Below are 14118 nucleotides of genomic sequence, written 5' to 3'. Positions count from 1 at the left end.
AATTTTAGAGGGGTTTTTGAAAGAATTTCTAAAGAAATATATACATAAAATATTTTTTCCTTTTGTAAATCTCATTTGTGTAAAATGGTACAATAAGTATTGGAAATTCAGTTAAAATTTCACAGGAAGAATAAAAATTATTCAGCACAAAAAAGAACTCTTCAGACAATTATAATCTGTTGACTTAGATCAGTTGCTGGGAGATCATTACTAGATATTTCTCTTGATCTCATGCATGACTCATGATTGAGGATAACTGATTTCTAGAATAAAAGACGCCTATGCTCACCACTAATTTTAAGTATTGAGTTTCTTTAATGTTTTTTCATTCAACTTACCATCAGAACAAGAACTTGTTATTGTTGTTTAGTCGTGTCCGACTCTTCGTAACCCCATGGACTAGAGCATGCCAGGCACCACGCTGTTTAATTTACCGTATCTGCCTCTCCGAGACTGAACACTGCCTCCCTTCAACAGCAGTTTTAATTTTTGAAACTTTAGGAAAGGTGAACATGTTTTAGAAATTTGGAAATCAGTGTGATGATTTTTTTTTGCAAATGTAAATTTTAAAAGTGTTTTTTTTTAAACTGGCATTTTTCTTTTCACTAAGAGGAATAAACAATTAAGTATATGAACTAAAAAAAGTGTGCATGTTGATTTCATTTGATCACTCTGTGAATTTGCTTTTCTTCTCTTGAAATAAAATATAACTGAAACACTGCATTTGCTGGGTAGAAGATTTCTAAAAATATTATTATGATCATGATGAAAAATAATCCAAGTTAAACTAAATTAAAATATCCTTTCTATTTTAACACACACTCACACCTACTTCAAATGACATTATTTATCCCCCTTTAAGACATTCTGGATCTTCAACTTGCTGAATATGTGGTTCATAATACAGAGTTCTAGCTCATAATTTTTTACACAGATTTACTAGACTTTGCCAGTGTTGTGTAGGAGACAGAATGCTGTATTTGGAACTGAGAAATAGGGGTTCAAACCTTCACAAGCTGGAAGACGACAGGATTCCACCCAAAGATTAGACTTTTTTCCGTGAGACCAGTGCCTCCAACTGCTAACCAATTTGCTTTCTACTGATTTCTTACCTAGTACACCACCTCAAATTAACTTCTACCTCTGTTAATGTAAGGAGTACCCAATTTACCTTTATTTCTGTTTTCCACCTTTGCAGGAACTCATGTATTTCACTTAAGTATGGAGACAGATATGGATCACGCCTGGTTTTAGTATGAGCAATTATACTTGTTCCTAGCAAGCTTTAGTGCAAATCATTTGATACCTGCATCCCATTATGGGCAACCTTGAGGTGGGGATGATGCCACTGGTTGCCAGAGGTAGCAGCAAAAGTGAGTGGCGCAATAATTGAGTGCCCTTTAGGCTACATTCTATCTGTGCAAAGGTTAGAGGGGGTTTTTTCTCTCCTTCTCCCCCCCCCACTAGGCAAGCAAGAGACCGTTTATATGGACCCTCTCCAGTTAGGAAAAAGTACTTGATGAGGGCATGTAGCAAAGTTAGTGATGGGTGACATTAAAACCCCATGATAGAAGAAATTATTTAGCGCAACAGTTCCTTTCTTAGTTTAATGTCATGCCTCTCTAGTGCTTCGGGGTTATTCTGTACATAACACACTTCCAATTTTCAGTGTCACAACTCTGTTAAGAAATTTGAAGGTGTACACAAGGTGACTTCTAACAAAGTCCAGTCCCAATCATACTTCCTAAATCCTATTTCCATCAGTGGGACTTATTCGCAAGTAAATATACTTGGGATGGGAGCCTCAAGTGTTCAGACGATATAAGCTCTCTCTCTCCCCCCACCCCCAAATTTTTCACCAGGCAGGAAATAATGCTTATTTATGTTGATGACATAAGATTACAGATTATGTGGCATAGGCTGAGATAAAGTAAAACCAAGCTGTGAAACTAAATAGCTTTTTGTTGTTGTTTTTTAGGTTAGAAATGAAACTTGATCAGTGGTTTCAAATGAATTCTTCAGGCTGGCACTGTGCTAGGCAAACTGATTTGTTGCTGTTGATAATTGTTTGGAGGACCAATAGCACAAACAAGTAGAACTTGGCCCTTTCCTACAACAGTCAGTCAGCATTCTATGGCCACTGAGCACACTTAGCCAATGGGCTGTTTGTGGGGTGGGGATCATTTATAAACCTCTAATATACCACCCCATTTAGTTGTCATCAACATTATTTTTTTCAAGAAGGACAGGGCCCCCCACATAACAGAATGATCAGGAACCCTCCCCAACAAAAACACACATTAACTTCTAAAGAGCTCCTCACCCCAGTGAAATTACCTACCTCCAGGAGTAACCTGAGGGGTAAGTGTTCAGTCTTCATCTCCTTAGCTATTCTTATTCTGCACAATCCGAGAGCACCTTTCATACGATAATGTGAAAATAAATTACTGCTCTAGACAGTGGGAATGCCTTACACATTTTTATGTGGACAAAAGTGTGGGGTTAAAAAGTCAGTGAAACTCTTTTGGGCTTCCCCCAAGCTGCTGTATACTGACTTACACTGAGTTTTCAGCACGTTCGTAAGGGTAGTGGGAAAATGTTTGTTTGATTTGAGTCAGTTGCTATCAAGCAGTGAGCTGTCTCTAACATCTCTGTGTAGAAACTGACTCATCTCTCTACCAGTTAAGGAAACGCTCATTGCACGATAGGTTTGTTCTCACAGTTATTCATTATTCAAAAGCAAGATTTCTTTTTTTTTTAAATCAAGAGCCCAGGTAAGCGTTGCATGTGGGCTTATCCTCACTATACGTGTAAAGTGCTTTTATGCCACCTTAGCTGTCAGGGTTCCCCCCAAAGAATCCTGGGAGCTGTAATATGTCAAGGGTGCTGAGAATCATTACGAGACCCCTTCTATCATCCCCACAGAACAATACAGTGGTACCTCAGGTTAAGTACTTAACTTGTTCCGGAGGTCCGTACTTAACCTGAAACTGTTCTTAACCTGAAGCACCACTTTAGCTAATGGGGCCTCTTGCTGCCGCCGCGCCGCCAGAGCACAATTTCTGTTCTCATCCTGAAGCAAAGTTCTTAACCTGAAGCACTATTTCTGGGTTAGTGGAGTCTGTAACCTGAAGTGTATGTAACCTGAGGTACCACTGTAATTCCCGGAGTGCCCTGGGAAGAAGAGCTGATGGTTAAACTACTTTAAATCTCTGGTGTGGATGTATTTAGTACATTTTTACCTCACACTTTTCTTCCATCATGAAACTTAAGGTTGGCAGTATACTTGGGGACTGCAGAGCGCCACTGACCAGACCCAAACTTGCTTAGCTTCTGCATGGTGCCTGCATCATGTACCCTTTCACCAGAGGCCAACAGAAAGAAAGCTAAACAAACAAGTAAAAAATTCTACGCAAGTTGGCATGGGTCCATTTCTTTCTGTCAGCTTAGCTCAAGCCATCAAAGCACTTGACCTGGTCAAGCATTCTGCACACCTGTAACTCTGTCCATGGCAAGTGCAAACAGACCTTTGAATTTTTCTGTGGTTACGTCTTTTACAGATCTCACAAACACTGAATAAGCAGCACCAGTATCTGGAAGACAGGCAACATTAACTGTCAGACCCAGCTTTCACACAGGAGACGGTGAAAAAAATCACCATACATAATTGTGCCAGATTTTTCCTCAAGCAGTGCTTCCTGCATAGAAAATTGGTTGGATCTGGATGAAAACTACTATTAAATTATGCTACCAACAAGGTTGTGCACACACTATATCTTTAAAGCACATTGTTTCCCTCAAAGAATTCTGAGGCACTGTAGTTTATCCCTCATAGATGTACAATTCCCTTCAACAAACATCAGCTGGTGCCCATTACCAGATTGTTTCCCCACATCAAACTACTATTCACTGAAGCTCTCATCTGAGCATGTGCAATGGCTGTCTAAAACATACAAACCACAGCTTAAACATAGCTTTTTTTTTCAAATCAGATAGATGCTGGATTGAGAGAAAGTATATCAAACAGCAGTATTTCCCAAGAAACTGCAGGATACATATGGATTGTGGACTGCATCATGTGCAGCCCTCTTCAGACACCAGCAGTGGACATGCACTGGAGTGGGAGTAAATGGTAATGTATACACAGCCTGATTTTCCTCCTCTCCCAAACTAGTCAATATTCCATTCACACTGAACATTCTTGGTCCTCACTGGCCAGTTTTATTCTTTCCATCTGTATTTGGGGTTCATGTGTGTAGGGTAGATACATTTGTGATCAATCCTAGCCACATTCAGTTCTTTAATTTCTCTACTGAGAACATACAATACTTCACAGTGTGAACCAGGAAATCACCTGTCCATAGAATGATATGGCTCTTCATCTCTGTGTGTTCTGCTCTAGCCACTCCATACTAAGAACATAGATCAAGCCAATGGCTCCTCTAGTGCAATATCCTGTTGTTATACTGTCCAAACAGATGTCAATGAGGGAAGACCACAAGAAAGACCTGGGTGCAACCATACGTCCCCAACTGTGATTCTCAGCAACTGACATTGGGAGACATCTTTCCCACCCAGGTTTTTACCCTGTCACTCTTCTCAACATTCTGTGCCATTGAGTTTTGATAGACCTGATTGGGGGTTCCTTCCTTTTAATCCACCCCCGTACCTAAGAGTAATCCGTGTCTGCAGATACATCCCTTCTTTGCGGATGATGCAGTTTTTGCTACATAGGCATTCAGAAGACTTGAATTTGAATTTGTATCTAGATCTTACCAATGTTTAAGGTCCAACCAGACTCTCAACCAGCTACTATTTTGTTCCTGGGTCCAATTGTCCTGATTTTGAACATTAAAGTCTTAAATGGCTTTGAACCAGGCTATCTGAAGATAGCCTGATCTTTAATAATCTTCTTCAAAGGACCTTCTCAGATTTCCCTCACCTTCTGTGGTGAGGTGTGCAGCAACTAGTAACAGTGCCTTGTCCATTGTGGCCCCTTGCCTCTGAAACTGGCCTCTGGAATGTTCTACTACATCAGTGGCAGACTTTGGGCTTTCGAATTTCAGTGGCACCCTCTGTGACGCCAAAATTCAGAGCTCACCCCCTGACTCTCACCTTCCGTTCTAAGTCTTTGTTGTGACTCAGTGTCCAGTGTGAACGAACAGGCTGCACTCCCCTAAATCCGCCTCTTACCAGACTCCCTATTGATTTTAGAAATAAACTAAAGATGCTGCTCCCTCTACCCCCACCCAGGCTTTAATACAGTTTCGTGCTACAGCTATTGTTTAATTTTGTTGGGTATTTTAATCTGCTTACATTTTTTTTTAGTGATTTTAATGTGGTGGCTTTATCCAGTTTGCTGCCTCAGGAATCCTTATAATTAAGAGATGAGACATAATATTTTAAATAAAGGAGACTGTGGCTCAGTGATAGGATACATATTTTCTATGGGAAATGGGTTCCTGAGTTCAATCCTTGGAATCCATAGTAGGGCTGATGAAGATTCTTCTCTGAAACCTTGGGAGTATTGCTACCAGTTAGTGTAAATACTGAGCTAGATTAGTCCAGGAGAATGACCATTAGTTCAGACTTCCTCAACCTCGCTACAATTCCCATCATTCCTGACCACTGGTCCTGCTAGCTAGGGATCATGGGAGTTGTAGGCCAAAAACATCTGGAGGGCCGAGGTTGAGGAAGCCTGGACTAATGATTTGATGTGGTATAAAGTAGCTTCCTATATTTTAACCTCTAGCTTGTTAAGCATTCCTTTGTAGGGTAAAACAGGGTAGAGATAAGTGATGGTAAAATACATGTAGATCATGGGTTCACAAACTGATGAAGTTCTTCCCTGATGTTGATGCCATGTGTGGTTGCTCTTGGTTAATGTATGGTTTGTGAAAACATGCTAGATGTGTCGCTTTTCTTCATCTTGATAATGATATTGCTCAGACTAATTGCTGAGAAAGAATTCCAGCACACACATACACAAATATTTTGAGCAATTAAAATCAACGGTACTTACTTTCTGGCAAATGATAGTGGCCTTACACACATTTATTTAAACAGTCAAATATGTTACTAAGGAAAACAACTTGGTGAAAAAAACAGATTAATACTCTTGATGTTGCTGTCAGAGTGGAAGTAACTGATGTTTTGCCTTTTGAATGTGGTGAACTTCTTCTACCACAAACTGAAGCCTGCTAAATCGGATTCTATTTATGGGCAAATTTGCATATGTGTGAACGCGAATGTTGTAGCCACAGAGCAGCCAGAGTTTGGTATATCACCAAGAAACATACCAGTAGTTTGCCGTTTAATAAGGACATTAGCGGAAAATCCAAAGTCTAAAATAGCTAATGCCAATCTATAGACAAGTTTTAAAAAGTACATATATACAGTGCAGTATTTTCCCCTACACTACTTGCTCCATTTGTGAAATCTGCCTTCTTATACTTTACGGTGTATCATAATTCAGTCCTTTTTAAGATTAAGACAGATTAAATCAAGGTAGTTACTTCTGTACAATATTCTGAAGGAAGCGTGTACAATGTATAGACAATTCCTGTTTGTGGAGTGTTTTGACTGCCACACTGCAAATAATACTAGAGAATGACCTTTTCTTAAGAGGCAATGTAATGGGTGAGGTATGCAGTGATCCAATTCCTAAGGCTTACATGATGCAGCTTAGTGATACCACATGATAATAAGCACTGGAAAAACACCCCTTTCCCAAAGAAAAAGGAAAAAAAAAACCCAGAAAAAAATGTTGGGTTTTATCCCTAATTGTTTTCAAAGATTTTTTTTTTTTTTGTGAGAAGCCTCTTGTGCAATATTTTCCTTTTCATCACGACAAGTGAACTACATGTGAACAGTACATTGAAAAGAGGTATTTTAAAATAATATTGCCATGGTCATTTGTGCTGCTCCAAAACTTTCAAGATTCAAAGATGGCAGTGCTGCTGTATTACTGTAACATTTCACAGGCAAATGTGAGATTAGGAATGCATCTGCTGGTCTAGATTCACCTGTCATTGAAGAAACTGGCCCAGTGGACACTACCGCTGTTCTAGAAAACTGTTTCTGGCAGTGACCTGTCAGATTTGCTGAGTGTCTCTACATTCTTCAAATTCTTTTGATGTCTTGAAGACAGCCCAGGGTAATACTAGGACTGAGCCAAACCTTCCCTATTTCACAACCCCATTTACAGCTGGTAAAGGGTGGGGCATATTTCAGCTTAATTTTCAGGAGAGTGAAAATTGAAAAGCGGAGGGGGCTTGCAAACTGTCACAGAGCTCCTTTCCTGATGTATGCCACCATTCCTATACTTCCCCAAAGGTCCCGTATCAAAGCAATACATAACAACACACAGAAAGGAAGGAAGATCCCTCTATCGAGCAAAACTTGAACCAGTGGTGTAATGAAGATGTACTTGATGAAGCAAATGGATCGGGATAGTGCAGTTAACATTCATAATGGTCTGAAAAGGATCAGAACAGTGAATCTCTTTTTCCACATGCAGTTTCCTCACACAAAGACCGACGCAGACCAGCATTTGCATCATTCTTGCAAAATAATATATCCAAAACTTTCCAATACTGAATTGGCTTAACCTGCTGAATGTAAAATTCACTTGTTTCATACAGTAGCTGTACTGATGACAATACACCAGAAGGAGTTACCCAAAACTGTCCTTTTCTCTTTACAGTCAAAGAAATATGCTGTGACTCATGCAAATGGATTATAAGGTGAATCCACCACAGATTTTAAACTAACAAAAATGCTGTGCACTAATCCTTCAAGTACAAAAAAAAGCACACCCGAGGCAAAGTCATTTTATAGTTTAAGGAAATCTTAAATAAATGTTTCACTGAAAAGTGTTCCCCAAGGCAGATTTTCAATCATATTTCTAACTGATTTGTGGGCTGTATCCAGAAGGTTTGCCCCACAGGACCAAAATATAGGTCCCTGTATACAGATGTAACTGACATTGTATCCATTATTAATTTGGTTTTTCTACAGCCATGCAGCACATTTCACAAAGGAAGCTGTTGCAGGAGTTGCTGGAAACTGCTAAATTCTCTGCCGAATCTAGTGGCTCCTAATAATTGTGAGTCATTTTATTATGTGGAGGCATTCAATTTATTTACTTCATTTTTAAAAGCACACTCTTCTTCCAAAGAGTTCGGAGCTACACATATGCTGTGCTACTTGCGATGATTCTTGTGGGAAGACTTCATAACCTGTCATTGCTGAAGAATGGCTACTCTCTCCCTCTGGTGGCAGCATGAGAAAACATACCAACTTAAAATAACAATTTTATTTTGCAGAAGAAAAAAACCTAGACTAAGTCAATACTTTTTATTTCGCAGAACTCAGTTCGATGGATGGGGTATACCTAATTTATATTTCTATTACTCTGCATTTCAACTGAGCTGGTTATGATATATAATCAAAGAGAAACCGAATAAACACTGGGAAATTAAACTATCTAAACATTTCTTGCTAGGAGAATCTTAAACCAGATCTAATGAACTCTATACCAAATCCATTTACTAATTGTACTATTCAGATATGGAAAACCTGGCAACCTAAATTTGCACCTATTGTTTTTCCACTAATTCCAATATCAACTCACCCAGATTTTTTTCCAGCAAGGGAGAGATAAGCAATTTGAATACTGCAAATCCAAAAGTTTATACACATTACAAGATTTCTATTACCAATTATCAACCTATAGCTAGTAACCAAATAAAATTAACTTTGTCAAATCATAACACAAACTGGATTTATTTCCATCAAATTAATAGTTTTATTATAAAAGAACATGTAAAAACACAAGCTCTGAGACCCTTAAAACAATTTATTAAACACAATGGGTAGAGAGGGAAAAGGATTTGTTTCTAAATTGTACTGTTCTGAGTTTAGGAGACATAGTCTGTATGCTTGAGCACCTTTCAAATTCCTGGATCCAATTTCAATTCCTGGAAAAGCCAGGCTAACTTCCTGATGAGGTAATTGTTGAAGTATGGGTCATTAAGGTAACAAAGGAAGTGGCTCTGTGCGAGATAACAAATAGGTGGGACCCTCTCCCCAAACTGCTGGTATTTACAAAGACAAAGGCCAGGAGTGAGAGTTGGGTTATGGGAGCTAAAAGTTAGAAGTTGGAAGCAGGATGGGAAGAGAGAGAGAGCCATGCTTGACTTCTGTTGGATCCAGGGGTGCCGACTTGGGCCCCAGATTATGGGTGCCCAGAGGTCTACGACATAATGTGACATCCTGACCTCACATTGAGCCATGACATTACGTTGTGAGCTCCGCAGCGGTGCCTGGGAACCATGGAAGTCATGTCCAAGGCCCTGCGAGACCTCAGACTCCACCTCCAAGGCCCCACAAAGCTTTGGATATGACTTGCGATGCTTCATGAGGCACTGGAGGTCATGTGACTGAATTTTTTTTATGATACCAATGTAAATATATCGCCAAAAGAACTGGTCTTATATATGATCTTGGCAGCACAAACAATAATTGCAATTCAGTGGAAAACAGCCCAAAATCTTACACTGGACGCTTGGTACCATTCACTCTAGAATATAGCTATAAAGGAGGAAATCAAGCATAATTTGAGATTTTGATGAGTGCTGGAACCTCCAGACACTTTTTATATGATTTGGCATTCCTTTATGACATATACAGTGGAAGCATCATTTTCAAGATAACCTTCATCACAAGCCTGGCAAATCTGAAACTAAACTTAATGATCTGGTAAATTTGATAGTCTTTACTTGGACTTTGTTAATTTAACTCACGTCCAATTACTCATTCCATATGCCTATGTTATAGTTTTGTTTTTCATCTTTAAATTTTTGTCACTTGTTATAATTGTTATCTGTTTTATATACATTATAAAATGCAATGATAATAATAAAAACGATACCAAGATAACCCTCTGCACATTATGACCCACTGATGAATACAAGGAAGAGGCCACTCCACAGATTCGTTTAGGTCCTAGTGCTGTGCTGGTTCTGCTTCTTCCTTTGTCCATAAACCATGTATATTATCCACCAGTTGTTGAAATGCTCGATTGATTTCAGTTGTTGTCTTTATCAAGAAGTTCCTGCAAGGAAACAGAAACCTGTAATGATGAGATGCTAGACAACATTTCATACACAGTATTTTTATGCTTTCCAGGGATTCACCGCATACCCTAAATCTGTTTCCTTTGGGAGGAAGACACTGGAGGCTTGTGGCATTTTTGTGATGCAGGGCTTATGGCTCACACATATATAGGCTGGGCATGGGTGGAAGCTTCACAACCTGAACCCTCCCAAAATATATTGCTCCCTCATTCGGTTTATAGAGGGCCATCCATGTTCTCCAGAGCTCCCAGGAAACTCTGCAGCTCTTATCCTTTATTAAGCCAACCAGAATGCCACAACAAGCTTTTATGTTCACTATAACTCTTCACCAGGCTGGATGACAAAAAAAAATGCAAGGGAGGAGGCTCTTGTTTGAGCCATCCTTGTCTGCATCTGGTAGCAGCCTGAAGATGGGGTGGGAGGAGGTAGCAGGCATTCATATGAAACCCATTCTGGTATGGATGGAAGGACCTGCTAACTGCAGTTGTCTCAACTTCTCATTTTTCCAATCTTAAATTCAGTTCTCCAAATTTCTGCAGCAATTTTTTAAAAAATAACTAATGAAAATTCACCAGCAATTTAGTGAAAATTTATCCCAGCACATACATTTTTTATATGTCATTTTGACTAATGCACACATTTTTGGAAGCAATTTTCCCTAACATAACACATTTTTTGTATGTTATTTTCACTAATACCTTCATTCTTATGCACACTTTCCCCTGAGATATGCATTTTTGTAGGCACTGGTTGGCTGGAGAAGTGCATTGCAAAATGGGAGTTTTGAAGGTTAGCAGTATTTCAGTCTGCATACTGCACTGTTCTGGAAAGTGTGGATTTTATAGGTTTGGCTTTAAATTTAAACCGAATTGAATTTGTCCCCCATCCCTACTTTCAAGTGCTTTGCATGTTCTAGGTTGTACCTGGCCTCCCAGGATGGGCAAAACACACAGTGGGTGAATCCCACCTCTGCCAATATGCTACCAATTATACCACCCACTGGAGTTTGCCAATACCCTTAGCCAAAAGCAGTGCAATGTTGAAAGAGAAAAGTTTGCACACATAGCATTTTTTTGCAAGCCAGTCGAGTACAAACACACATTGTCCACACTTTAGTGGGGGAGAAATATATCTGTTATGTACTGAAGTTCTCACCCTGGGCCAACAGGGGGATACTGTAGATAGTTATGCAAATGAAGGATCGAAAGTGACGTTCAGTGATTGGATAGTTTTAGAAAGTTGTTACAGTAACGAGGTTCTGGAGCTCTATATAAGCAAGTTGACTGAGCCCCTCAGTTCAGTTCTGTTCCAGCTTACAAATAAAGAGCTGCTTTGGAGAAATTGCTGTGTCGTCTGATATGTTCACCCACAACTTAACAATATCCCAAGTACATATTTTCACTGTAAAGCTGGTTTATTTCTATAATCTTGTTCCTGTAGCTTGAACCTCCACAATTGAACCACCGCCACCAATGACAGAAATGTGTCATCATCACCATACATACCTTGTCTCAAGAATGATTGGATTCTGGAAAGCACCATACAAGGACTCAGCAGTTTTAGGAGACACTTTGTTCACAGCATCGAACACATAAAATGCAATTGCGTCAGGTATGACCATCCAATCATTACGGACATGCCTCTTTGAGATGGCTTTAGCATCAACTTCTGGAGAGGGGAGGGGAAAATGAATTTAAATTCTCTTCTGTAATTTAGTGTCCAGCTGGATACAGGTATTGCCTAAGAACTTCAGAAGCAAGGCACATATCTTGTGTGTGTGTGTGTGTGTGTGTGTGTGTGTATACACAGACATGTTTACACAGCATTGTCAAGATCCATAAATAGCATAGGCAGGGGGAATTATAGATCCCTTGCACTACGACATTTCTGAATCTGCTATCATGCAGAATTTGTTTCTGAGCAAAGGGTGGGGGTGATAATTTAAAGCCACGAGCTTTAATTTATTAGCTGGCAAAATTCACTAACATTTTCACTGTGAGTTAAAGATTGTACTCAAACCAGTTGCCCCAATTGATTGGGCGTGTCTGTCAGTCTATGAGAAAACCTCCACATAAGCAAAACCCTGGGACTAGGGTTCCATCTTGTATAGGATGGCAAGATACAGCATTCATCAAATGCACAGTATCTGATGAAAAGAAATGCAATGTGGCCCTTTCAGTACCTAAATGAATCAGCCTACTAGATGAATAACTACATTTTTAAAGTAATTAATCATTTGACAGATTTAATAATACTCTCTCCAGTGTCTAAGGACAGTGGAGTATTTGGAGTTGCAATTATTTGACTTTGAGCTGTAGAATACACTAAGAACTCTAGATTATCCCCCCTTTCCCCAATGACTTTTTGACTCCTGTTTAGTTCAACAGAATAACCAGGTATGGTGATAGCAGGAACCTACACATTTGACACTTAATACTAGGACTCAACTTTAATTGAGGGCTGGGGTGCACACATATTCAGCCAGCAAAGCATATCTGAAGCCAGATCAAAGCACTTTAGAGCTTACCAGTAAGGGAATGTGCAAGGAGAAGGATCAGAGTGACAGCCCAAGCTTTATACTGAAGCATGATCTACCGTAGGTCACTGTTTCAGAAGACTCTGATGCTACAGTTGTACGGAGTGCTGCAAAGAAAGCTCTCTGTCAGTATTTTGTAAGGAAAATGCAACACCACCGCCACATTTGAATAGAGACCAATAACCAAATACACATAGCACTGCTGAAATCAGCTACAAATTTCTATTTGCTTTTTCCCTTCTGCCGCACCCGTTCACAGGATCCGTTTGTGCAAGTTCTTATTATTTATGTCATTATTTTTCTATACCACCATCATTTTTTTTAAAGAAAAAAACCAACATGGTGACAAACCTGAAGTCAGTAATAAAATCACCCGCCTAACAAAATCACAAATCAGTGGCCAACAAGTATATACTTACTGTATGTACTGTACTAGCACAAAAACTGTAACAAATACAGTGGAACCTCGTTTTTTGAATGTAATCTGTTCCAGAAGACCGTTCAACTTCCGAAACGTTCGAAAACTGAGGATCAAAGGGCTGGCGGCAAGGTCTATGGTGAAAATTGAGAAACGCACCTCCGAAGCCGTTTGACTTCCAAGGGGTGTTTGAAAACACAAGCATTCACTTCCGGGTTTTTAGCGTTCAGCTTCTGAAACATTCAGCAGCTGAGACGTTCGAAAACTGAGGTTCCCCTGTACTGGAGAATATCCCCACAGCCCACTCAAGACATATTGTTGAATGAAAAACAGTACAAGATGGTGCACTCCACATTAAATTTCTTGAAATGTATCATGTTCAATATCTCCCCTAACTGATCTGCATTATACACACAGACAGGTCTTTTTTCACTTACCTTTCTCACTAGCAGCGACTGATGTCACCTCTGAAAGCAAAGCAGACTCACTGGTCTCATATAGATGTATTTAAGGGGTCATAGGTCTCTGCTTGCTCCACATCTGTTCTTTTGCAATAGATAGGTACGGAAGTGTGGAGTCCCAAGGAAAACAATATGATGAATCACATGGTAAAAGTTTTTAGTTAACCCTTTACTCCAGGGGTTGTTAACTCCAAGTTTGGGGGCCCGACGGAGCCCTCCAAATACATTTTGCAGCATGCTACTTTCCCCTCCTTTAAAAGCAAGTAGGGCTTGGGGAAGGAGCTAGGGCAAGTTGTGTGGAATAGGGGAGGGGATGGGTAAAATGTAAAGGGAAAGGGGTTGATCAGGTGTGAGGGAAGGGCTGTTGGCAAAGGGGTATGTGAGGATGGCAAGTGCAGTGAAAAGCGGGGCAGCCCCTATGAGTTTATATTTGCTGTAAAACACTTAACTGATTTTTTATTTCTCTTGTCGATACTCTGTATTCCTTTTGGGTTGTTGTTTATTTGTTTTTGTGCTTTTTGCTGTTATTTGACATTTAAAAATCAGTAACACCCACCTAACAGT

At 39.7% G+C, this 14118-nt stretch overlaps 1 protein-coding gene across 1 annotated transcript; it reads right to left on the bottom strand.

Annotated features, from left to right (window-relative positions):
- Positions 1 to 6301: 6301 nt before the first annotated feature.
- On the bottom strand, positions 6302 to 13696 carry LOC310761701 (apovitellenin-1-like). The gene is made up of 4 exons (XM_083611840.1): positions 13531 to 13696; positions 12667 to 12782; positions 11645 to 11807; positions 6302 to 10117 (listed from the first exon to the last, which is right to left on the bottom strand). The coding sequence occupies exons 2-4, from the start codon at positions 12725 to 12727 to the stop codon at positions 10009 to 10011; spliced, it is 333 nt and encodes a 110-aa protein (XP_083467966.1). The 5' UTR covers positions 12728 to 12782; positions 13531 to 13696; the 3' UTR covers positions 6302 to 10008.
- Between the last annotated feature and the right edge of the window lie 422 nt (positions 13697 to 14118).

This window comes from Podarcis filfolensis (assembly GCF_964270895.1).
Source record: "Podarcis filfolensis genome assembly, chromosome: 4".
Taxonomy (NCBI): Eukaryota; Metazoa; Chordata; class Lepidosauria; order Squamata; family Lacertidae; genus Podarcis; species Podarcis filfolensis.
The sequence above is the reverse complement of the archived record's forward strand: the minus strand, read 5'-3'. Positions and strand labels throughout refer to the sequence as shown.

Excerpts from the sequence above, each read along its gene's own strand:
- LOC310761701 (XM_083611840.1), bottom strand. The coding sequence starts at position 12,727 with ATGCTTCAGTATAAAGCTTGGGCTGTCACTCTGATCCTTCTCCTTGCA. Across the intron at positions 11,808-12,666 it reads CCTTGCACATTCCCTTACTG|AAGTTGATGCTAAAGCCATC; the intron begins GTAAGCTCTAAA and ends TCCCCTCTCCAG. Across the intron at positions 10,118-11,644 it reads CCAATCATTCTTGAGACAAG|GAACTTCTTGATAAAGACAA; the intron begins GTATGTATGGTG and ends GTTTCCTTGCAG.